The sequence below is a fragment of the Microcebus murinus genome, chromosome 8 (assembly GCF_040939455.1).
Source record: "Microcebus murinus isolate Inina chromosome 8, M.murinus_Inina_mat1.0, whole genome shotgun sequence".
Lineage (NCBI taxonomy): Eukaryota > Metazoa > Chordata > Mammalia > Primates > Cheirogaleidae > Microcebus > Microcebus murinus.
Genome location: NC_134111.1, coordinates 12,313,900 through 12,323,975, shown reverse-complemented (window position 1 = coordinate 12,323,975; position 10,076 = coordinate 12,313,900). Strand labels below are relative to the sequence as shown.

The following is a 10,076-nucleotide window of genomic DNA, read 5'->3' as shown; positions in this document are numbered from 1 at the left end:
AGTGTATCCCAACTTGTGAGGTGAGAATCACCTGAAGTTCTGTTAAAAAAAAGTGTTCGGTGCAACCCATAGCCACTGAATCAAACTCTCAAAGATGAGGTCTGATAATCTGTGTATTAAGTTCCCTAGATGATTTTTTTTTAAATCAGTGAGAGATGCTTCTGGATACTTAGGTTGCTCTTTAGACCAAATTAACTGGCATCCCTGCAACCCAGGCGGCAGTGCGTCCTAAAATTTGCCAGGTGATTCCAGTATGTAACCAGCGTTGAGAACCCCCGTGAAGTTTTTTCTCTGCTTTTTTTTTTTTTTTTTTTTTTTTACCACTTGAGAGAGCAGCTGTGAGAGACGTTTTTCTCATTACATCACCATATTGACTTTATTATGTATAATAAAAATACTTTTGAGGTATTCATTTCCAGGCTTAGAATCATTCTTATTTGTGGTGCAGGCACGTGTATATGACATTGAGATGGGAAAATTGATGCCTGTTATAGGACTTAAAACACCAACAACCCCCTCCCCCCTCAACTGCTATAGTTGTTCTTGGTCTTCCAAAAAACATTAAATGTGACACAGGTGTATAGGAATTCATATCTACCTTGGTGATATATACCTGATTTTGGAGGTGGGTTGCTGCCTATTTTAGGCACTTTAATTTGCACAAAAAAGTCTACTTCACCCTTGGCTCATTTGATGTCTAAGTTATATAGACATTCTTCACACTTACACCACAAAATGCTTATGCTATGGGGTTCATAACAGAACTATAGATCCACAGTGCCGTTTCCAAAAGGTGGGACTGGATGAGTTTCAGAGTCCAGACCCTTTTTCAGGTTTTAGAAAGGCAATATGGTATAATCTATAAATTAGGGAATACCCTTGGCTGAGTCTGGGTCTGGAGCAGCAGCCTGCATGCAACATCAACACCTGAATGTTTTTGCAGTAAAATGTATGCATATTCACATTGTGAGAAAAGAACTAAAAATAGCCTTACATCATTGCAGGTCATTTGGGTCATATCAATTTTGTTGTCAAATGAGTTAAAAACCTTTGTTTTCTGAACTTTTTGTATTTTTGCAATTGTGGATAAGGGATTATGGACGAGTGTAACTTCAAACCATCCACAGTCTCAGTTTTCATAGGTCTCAGCCCTGTTAAGAAGAGGGATTCTGGGAAGAATATGTGGTCCAATCAAACTGTTGGATGTTGGGACATCATAAAGGTAATTGAACAGCCTTCTTGGAGTTGTGTTTCGAAATTTTGTTCTTTTTCACTGGAAGATAATAATACAAGAAACAATCTTATGAAACCCATCAATGCATTTCATAGGAGGATGCAGTTAAAGTCATCCTATAAACTTTGTGAAAGCATGTTTTCTTTTCGTGATAATGAGAATTATTGACGGTTTCCATTTTCATTTTGATCAGGAAGAATCATAAAACCAAATTTCTGGCTTAACTTTGGAATTTATGTAGGATCTGGTAGCCTACTTACTTGTGTATAATGTTTCTAGGTATTTCCTATTCTAGTGCTTCAAGTTCTATAATATTTATATTTTACTATCTAATTTTGCTTATTTCCTACAAGCCACCTTAAATTCTGTAAATTAAGGCAGGGAAGTAAAAAGCAGATAATTACACAGTTCGAATGAAATGGTGTTCTCAGTCTTCCATCATTGTTGTCTTTCAAGGCCTAGTACTCAAGCTTGGGTCTGCTGGAGTTTTTCCCTTCTTGGCTGAAAGACAATAGGGGGTGTTAATTATCTCCCCTGCCTCTCCCTTCATGAAACACACATGCAGGAATACATTTTAAGAGTAATATTTCTTGAGCATCCACCACTTGCAGCTGTTGGACTAGGTTTTATAGACAAATGATCTTTTACTCCTACATCTATCCTATAAGGTAAGTATAGTCCTCATTTAACTATGTTCCAAGAGGGTAAGCAGCTTGCCCACAGTTACATAGTGAGTACATAGCAGTGAGGCATCTGGACTCAAGTCTGCCTATATCCAAACATGAGAAAGATGAAGGGAACCCAACAGAAATCTGACTCGACTCTGTTTCAACTCTAGTTTGTGTTTTACAGTACGAAACCTGTGTGTGCCTTTGCAGGCTGCACCTGATAGTAGATCCTTTTGCATTATTCTAGTTGGATTCCAGGAAGAAAGCTTGGAAGAAGAAGGTCTAGCTATGATTGGGTGGACACCTGTGCGATTTTTTGGTTTACTCTTATTATTGGATAGGATGCTTTTATCATTGTATTTATTTGGCCTGGGCTTTGACTTAATGTAGTGCAGTTATGGAAGCATCCCAAGCAATAGCTATGTTTAGAGTCCTCCTTTTCCTTTCCTTTTTTTTTTTTTTTTTTTTTTTTACTCACAGCCTAGATTTTTCAGACTTGAACCTTCTCTTCAGTTAATAAGGCCTTCCTTGACTTCTCACTATAATTATAAAATGGTTGATTTCTGAAACAGATCTCTGGATTGACTTTATGCAAGGATGAACTTGAGATTGCTTTTAATTCAGAGTATATGAAATAGAAGTCTGATCAGAGTATACTGATTCAGAGTATACAAAAAAATGTGATCTGCAATTAACATTCCAGGAACATCCTTGCTAAGCATAGTGTCTCTGTTCTGCTTCCTATCCCTTTGCTGTAGAACATGACTAAGATGGAGTTGGGAAGCTGTAAGAGGAATTCACATTGTCTCTGATTTATTTACTAAGGTGTCACTAAGGTGTCTCAGGGTCAGACTCCAATTCCACAGAATTCCAGGCCTATAGGATGGACGTGGATAACCTAATAGGTTTTATTTTATAAAATTGACCATGCATAACATACAAAGTGTGCTACTTTCTTCCCCTTTAACATGGTCTCCATGTTTCTTTTGGCATGTACAAAGGAAATTTGGATTCTTATCATGATTGCTGTGCTCTGTGAACACATGTGGGTCCATCCACCAAAGCCTGCTCTTCTGGCCCCTTCACGCCAATGCTGGGTGGTGTAGAGATGTGTCCTTTAAACTCCAGCTCACAATCTATCATAAAATCAACTCAGTGGTTGTGTCAGTCAGCTATGCTAGCAATAATCGCAAGCAATCACTACAAAGTTTCAGTGGTATATTGCAACAAACCTTTATTTCTTGCTCATATGGCTGTGAATTGACTGGGATTTCACTGGCTTAGGCTGGGCTTGGCTTCAAGCTGCAGGCTGGGTCTAGGTCCGCACCATACCTGAGCAGAGTTATGTTCTTCTCAAGAGAGATGGGCAAGAGTGGAAACGCAACCACACAAACACATTTTTCAAAACGTGTCAAATCTGCTAACAACCTGTAGGACAAGCAAAAGCCCAAAGTCAGGGGGTGGGTAAGTACATTCCACTGGTCATGACAAAGGTGTCTGCTACAGGTGAATGAAGAATGGAAACCAATGATTCAGTGCTCAGCGTTTTAAACAGTTAAGTAGAACAAGAAGAAAAAATCAGGGTAGGTATTGTCCTGGAATACTTTTGTGTCAGTTTTATTTTCATCTGGATTATTTACAGTGGTTTCTTAACTGGCCTCCCTGCAGTCTGTGGTCAGCACAGCCTCCAGAGGGATCCCTATTAAGCGGAAATCAGATCAGGTAGTTTTTCTTCTCAAAATCCTTCAAAGGCTCCCCACACAGCACCCCCTAAACGTTCTGCAAACTCAGCTTCTGGGTACACTCTGACCTCAGGGCCTTTACACTTGCTCTTCCCCCTGCCTGGAATTTTATTTACATAACTGTCTATGTGACTCAGTCCTCACTAGTCAGTGAGTGAGGCCCTACCTGATTTTGCAATATAAAATAGCAACCACCACTAAACCAGACACTGCTGATACTTCTTCCTTGCTTTAAGCAGCAAATTGAAACAACTTATGATAAAATTTACGTATATATCTTATTTGCATGTTTTCCCCACTGAAGAGTAACTCTAGGAAGGCAGGTTCTTTTGTCTGTTTGTTCACTGCTATATTCCCGGGTCCTGACACATAGTAGAAACTCAAATATTGTTGGGTTGAATGCACAAGTTAACAGGGATTTATTTTTCTTCTGGAACAAGAAAATGAGGCAAGTGGTCCCCAGCTTGGTCCAGAAGCTCATCATGCCGTCAGGGAGCCAGGCCAGGCCTTTTCCCTCTGCCAAACTCAATGTATTGAGATGTCTCCTCTCATGGTCTCAAGATGGCAGAAGTTGCTCAAACCTTGAAGTTCCTTGACAACCTACAAAAACAGGAAAGGGAGGTAGAAGCTGTCCTAATGCCTCTCTCACTAACGACCAGCAGAAAAGTCTTTCCTGGACCACTTAGCAGTCTTCCTCCTCCTGGCCACAACTGAGTTAGATCTGTAGACCAACTCTTAGCAAACAGAAATAAGATTTCCATGACTGTTAGCACAGCTGTGATGATTCTTCTCCTGGGGCTGGACACATGGACAAAATCAAAGTTGTGTAGTGGGGAAGGACCCCCCACAGCAGGTTTCCACAGAAGGGCATGGCTTTAGGACAAGGTTAACAGCTCCCCTTGGACCATGGCTCAAAGGTATCATCCTCTTCTTTTGTATGTTCCCCTGAAGTCAGAGGCACCAGATTGCAGTGTGATTCTCACAAGAGGGAGGCAGCCCTAGTCTGTCTGAGGGCGTGGCCACTTCACAGTCCATTCCCCTGTCCCTGTCCCACCAGCCTAACACAGCAGGGGCAGAACCAGCCTCAGTGCTCTGTTGCCCCACAGCTGTTCCACCAGAAGAGGACAGCCCCTTTCACATGGCCCAGTGTCCCAAGACCCCAAAGAGCGAGAGTTTATTTTGACTCAAGGGCTCTATCTTCCTTGTGAAAGCAGATTTACTGAACCAGAATCTTCTTGACAATTTGGTTCTATTTTTTTTTTAAGAAAAGTAAACCAAATTAAAATTTTAAAAACTATTTATTTTTGAATAGATAACACATGTACATGGTATAAAATTCAAAAGGTACAAAAGGTGTACATTGAAAAGTAATTCCCATCCCTCTTCCCAGAGGCAACCAAGGCTGCCAGGTTGCTGGGTATCCTCCAGAGATATTCTAGGCTTATGCAAGCAGACATATGTGATAGACATGTGTGTAAATGTACATACACATCTACAGACACACACTTTCCTCTATCCCAAGCATTAGTATACCACGAGCCTCTTTCCCCCACTTAACCATGTATCTTGGGGATCACTCCATGGCAGTACACACTCCTTTCTTTTAAATTTCTGCAAAATATTCCATTGTATGGACTGGCCCTAACCTATTTAACCATTTCCCCATATTGGTGGTACTTTCCAACTTTTGCTATTACAATGTTTCAATAAAAATTCTTGAACACAGGAAAAATTCTTAGAAGTAGCATTGCTGGTTCAAAACGTTTATGCCTTTGCACTTTGGATAGACACTGTACAACTGTCCTCCATGGAACTTGTACAATTCACACTTTGCCAACACCATATGCGAGGGCTACTCCCACAGCCTTGCAGTGCTGTCCCACTTCTTGGTTTCATGTGACTGAGACATTTCTACCAGCCAAGTTACTTTTAGATTCATGACACATTTTGAGCCAAAACATACCTTATCTCTGACATTTTTGTGGTCCCTTTTCTGTTTGCTCCCCACTTCATGGGGAGAAAGAAAATTTGTAAAAGGTAATTCCTTTGAAAGGTTTGAAACCTCTGACAGCTTTTTTCATCCCATCCTTTAAGGTCAGAGTATAACAAACACTCTACGAGAGATCCTCTAAAGTCAATAAATAGAACCGTCTACCTGTTCTTAAACTAAGCATAAATTAGAGGAAGGGTTAAATCTAAATTATGCTAACATAGGGATGCAAAGTTGGAATTCGGAGAAGCCATTTTATCTCACCAGAATTTCCTGATCATCTACCTTGAGCTAGATGTGGGGAGACAAGCAAGGCCCCCGCTTTTGTTGCTCTTCCATTCCAGAAGGGAGGGCAGGCAACGGAGAGATCTGCACAGTGACATGTGCCATCAACACAAACTGCAGGGGAGGGCACAGTGTGATCAGGGCTGGGGCCGAGTTAAATGGGTTTGCATGTGTCTTAGGTGGTCAGGGGAAGCCACTGCCTAAGACCTTGGAGGGGACAGCAGTCTAGGCAGAGGGGACAGCAGGGCCATGGCCACAGGCAGATGTGAGCTTGGTATGTCTGGGGAACTGACGTAAGGCTGGCGTGGAGCACCCACAGCGTTCCCCGTGTTAAGTATGCTGCAGACCAGGTACTAACCCCCCTGATATTTTTATACAATATATTTATTGTGAGAAGAGGAGAGACTGTTGTAGCATCATTTTTTACAGAGCATTTTCAGCCCATTGCCATGTGCGGTGACAAGGACCAAGAGAAGGCATGGGGGATCAAACAAGGCACTTCCCCTGGCAATGCCCAGCCAGATAATGGACAGATAACGGCACCCCATCCTACTGGGCTCTTCCCTGTACTAGTCTGTATTAAGATGTTCTTTTACCTTGAAGCCAGTATTGGCCATGAGTAAATCATAAAGCACCTCCTTAGAGTGTTCTTCCTCAAAGCATGCTTCAAGTAAACTACCTGCATTTCAAAACAGGGGACTCGGTTCAGCCAAAGTCACTGTTAACACTGACTGCTAGAACGGTGAGTTCCCTCAAACTGATCTTCAGTTCCCTGCAGAGTGGACCAGGTAAGACCATCCAAAGCATCAGACATGCGGAGGGCACAAGTTATGGCCACTGCTCACTGTCCAAACTGTGCTGCTTTGGTCACTACAGACAATGACCAGGGCCTGTCAGTGTCACAACCCCAAGGTCACGGGAATGGCACTTTGTGAGGTAGTAAGAGGGCTGCCTGAAGGCCTTTCCCACCCTCTGCTCAGGTTTCCAGAGGTCCCAAGGGCTACAGTGTTGTCAGGCAAGGGAGAGACCTCCGACCTGTACCTGCCCTTCTGCCTTCTGGTTGTGCTGCCAGGCTCAGTAGACGCTGTGGCAGGACCTGGCTATCCTCAAAGTATGAGCCACATACCAGAACCCAGATACAACTATGAACTTTAGACTCTGACAAGAGCTATGCCTAACAAACTTGGAATCTGCCCTCTGTTAAAACACAAGCTCATGTGTGTGACTCTGGCAAATGTTTTCTAACACTCTGCACCTCTCTCTAGCAGTATCGCCAGACACCAGTTAGTTATCCAGGAGAGACTGACCACAGGCCAAGGAGACTACAAAAAAATGTCCTTGTCTCCCCAGGTATCTCATGATCATCTCGTCTTTACTTGCTCACAGCAGCTCTGATTCTGGTTTAAAGCAGGGCAGCCCCATGTACTCTTGGGAAGCATGCGGGTAAGAGGGTAGCCCCCAACCCAGAGGCTGGCTGAGAATCCAGGGCACCAGGCAGCCAGCTGTGGCAGCCTGGCTGCTAGCAAGTTCTCTGGGCTAACTGAGCTGGGAGAACTCTCTGCTTCCTGGGGAAACCTGGTTCCTCTTGAAGCAAATGTTTTAAAAAAGCATCAGGGGACTCGGGGTATCTCCCGTGAAGCCTGACTGTAAAACCCACATAATGTCCTAATTACATACAAGGCACCATTCATGCTGCAGGTTGTCTGCAGAAAATGTGGAATTCCTAAAACTGGCTTCTGCAGTCTAATTCAAAATGTGTTCATGCAACAAAAACATTGATTTTATATTTGTATTAGGCCTTGCGGATTAAGAAAAGGGAAAAGATATCTACAGGCACCTCTACACCAAAAGCAAACCAGATGAAACCCTTGAGAAACACAGCCCAAAATGTATGTCTCTACTTTCAAACAGAATTATTGGTTGGTGTGGATTAGTCATGCCATACTTTCTTCAACAACGCAGAGAGGTGGACTCTGGTAACCTCAGAATGCCACCTGCTCCTGCCTCCCTACCACCCGTGGACAGTCAAATAGTCTAACTGCTCACAAAGTTCAGTCAGCCAGGGGTGGCGCTATGAGCATGTATCAAGGCAAAGGAGACAAGCCTCTGGACTTGAAATCATTTCAATCAAACTGCTGCCTCCTTCCCCTGGTCTCAAAGCGCTAGCTGTTCTTTTACAATTACTTGCTTCAACTTTGCTGAGCCCTTTCAAAACCCTCACATGACCCTGGCCCAGGGACCAGCCAAGGTGGAGCTGCACATAGCCCGGGAAGCTCCGGCACATGGCAGTGCCACTTTGGACACTGCTGCTTCCACCTGGCTCATGCAGGCCTCGCTGGCCCTCACACAGAAACCAGTGGCCGTCATTAATCTATTATTATTATCTTTAAATCTGTACACATTAGCTATGCATAAGGGAACTAAAAATGAACACAATATTTCTGTGCCTGTGCTGAATGTCTCATTTGCCTGACACATTTAGGCTTTTATGTTTTATGTCCAAACCTGCTCACTGGTATGCGTGTGAGGTTTATGTAGAATGAAGCGCAAGCCTCCTGCTGGTGTTTACCACACATGACTGAGTGGGACTCCTGAGGGCCAGCACAGGAAGACCTCTGTTTTACACCACTCACTTCCAAGGATAAAGTTAACCCCTCAGCTACCCTTCAAGACCCTCCAAAGTCTGGCCCCAGCCCATCTTTCCAGACTGTTCTCCAGAGTCTCGTGCAGAGACCAGCTTGTCCCTTCCTCTCCCAGAATGAGTGCTCTGTATCCCCCACACCCTCTTGAGTTTTTAATTATAGTGATCATCTAAAATGATCTTCATCTAAAATGGCCTTGCTTCCTATCTCTGCTCATTAACGTCCTATTCCCCCTTCAGATTTAACACAAATGCTGCCTCCTCCATGAAGCCTCCCTGGATCTCTGAAAACCCCACTCCTCTTCCTCCTGACCCCCTGTGGGGCCCGCTTATTGTCTTCACTCTGCTGCCCTGAGTGCAGTGGATAGTGTGCATCTCTCTCCTTGTCAGACCACGGCCTGTCTACAGCGCAGGCATACGGGATGTGCCTTCAATGAGGGGGGTGCACAGGTCCATCCACGTGTTGCCTGTGACTTGAATGACAATTGGGGTAAGGGAAGGTGTAATTTTTATTGAAGCATCCTCAAAGCATCCTATTTTCAATTTATTTTTGGGGAAATAAACTTGAGTGACGTATTAGGATTAAGCCAACAACACCGAGCTTTCATTCTAGTTGCTATGCCATCCAAGCCTGCTGGCCGGCACCTGGAAGAGCCAGGAACAAAAGGCAGCACAAGCAGGTGAAGGGCCCAAGGGACTGACACTCACATGGGCTGATCATGCAGCTAAAAGCCTTCTGTTCACTGAAAAAAGTCTCAGACGGCCAAGCTCTGGGATCTGGTAGCCACATCTGCTTCCCCGGCCACCTGCTGGATGCCTGAGGGGTAGGAACTGTTTTTTACTTCTCTGGCTCTCCCTTGGTGCTCACTTCTCAGTGGCTGCTCAGTTAATACTTGCTAAACAAATGCATTTTTCTTTATTCAGCGTCCATACAAGTACAGGTACCTCCTAAGTGCAATGTTACTGGAGAAATGAGAGTTGAATCAACACAGAGAACAAGTTCTGCCCATGTTTCTTCAGAGATGATGGGTGTTATCCAAGCCAGTGTTTACACTGTCTGATTCCATCAACAGCAGCCAACACAGAGATGAAATGGAAGCAAAGAGAAAGAAAACATCCAGGGCGTTGAAATCATTACACCTGCATCTCTCTACTGTCGCTTTCAGAACCATTTCATGATCTTGTAGTAGATATATGGTATTTAAAAAACAAAAATCGAAGACATACAATGATGGCTGCGGATGTTCAGGAGGCCTTGGCTTTCACCTTGGACAACAGCACCTCGTTCTTGCGGCCCTCCTGGAGGGGAAGCAGAGAGAGTGAGTGTACAGAGAGGTGGTGACTACATTAGCACCCAGGTGAGGCCCACCCTTCCCCCAAGGCCCATGGGAGACACTTTCAGACAACTAAACCAGTCTCCTAGCACACTGCCACCAGCATAGTGAAACTTCCTGGTGGCCTATTGATCTTTAAAGCCAAAACAGCTATAATGATGTTGTTTCTGGGTTGTCAGCTA

General features: G+C 43.8%; 1 protein-coding gene across 3 annotated transcripts in view; it reads right to left on the bottom strand.

The window, feature by feature from the left end:
• Nucleotides 1-342: 342 nt before the first annotated feature.
• Nucleotides 343-10,076, bottom strand: part of CCDC93 (CCC complex scaffolding subunit CCDC93) — a 94,148-nt gene continuing 84,414 nt past the window's right edge. For 2 of the 3 annotated variants that reach the window (XM_012775612.3, XM_012775614.3), the window contains one exon: nucleotides 4,924-9,859. In XM_012775612.3, coding sequence (XP_012631066.2) covers nucleotides 9,806-9,859 — 54 coding nt within the window. In that variant the 3' untranslated portion in view covers nucleotides 4,924-9,805. Of the gene's footprint in view, nucleotides 3,331-4,923; nucleotides 9,860-10,076 lie in introns of those variants that run through there. The other variant, XM_012775613.3, reaches the window with a different exon arrangement.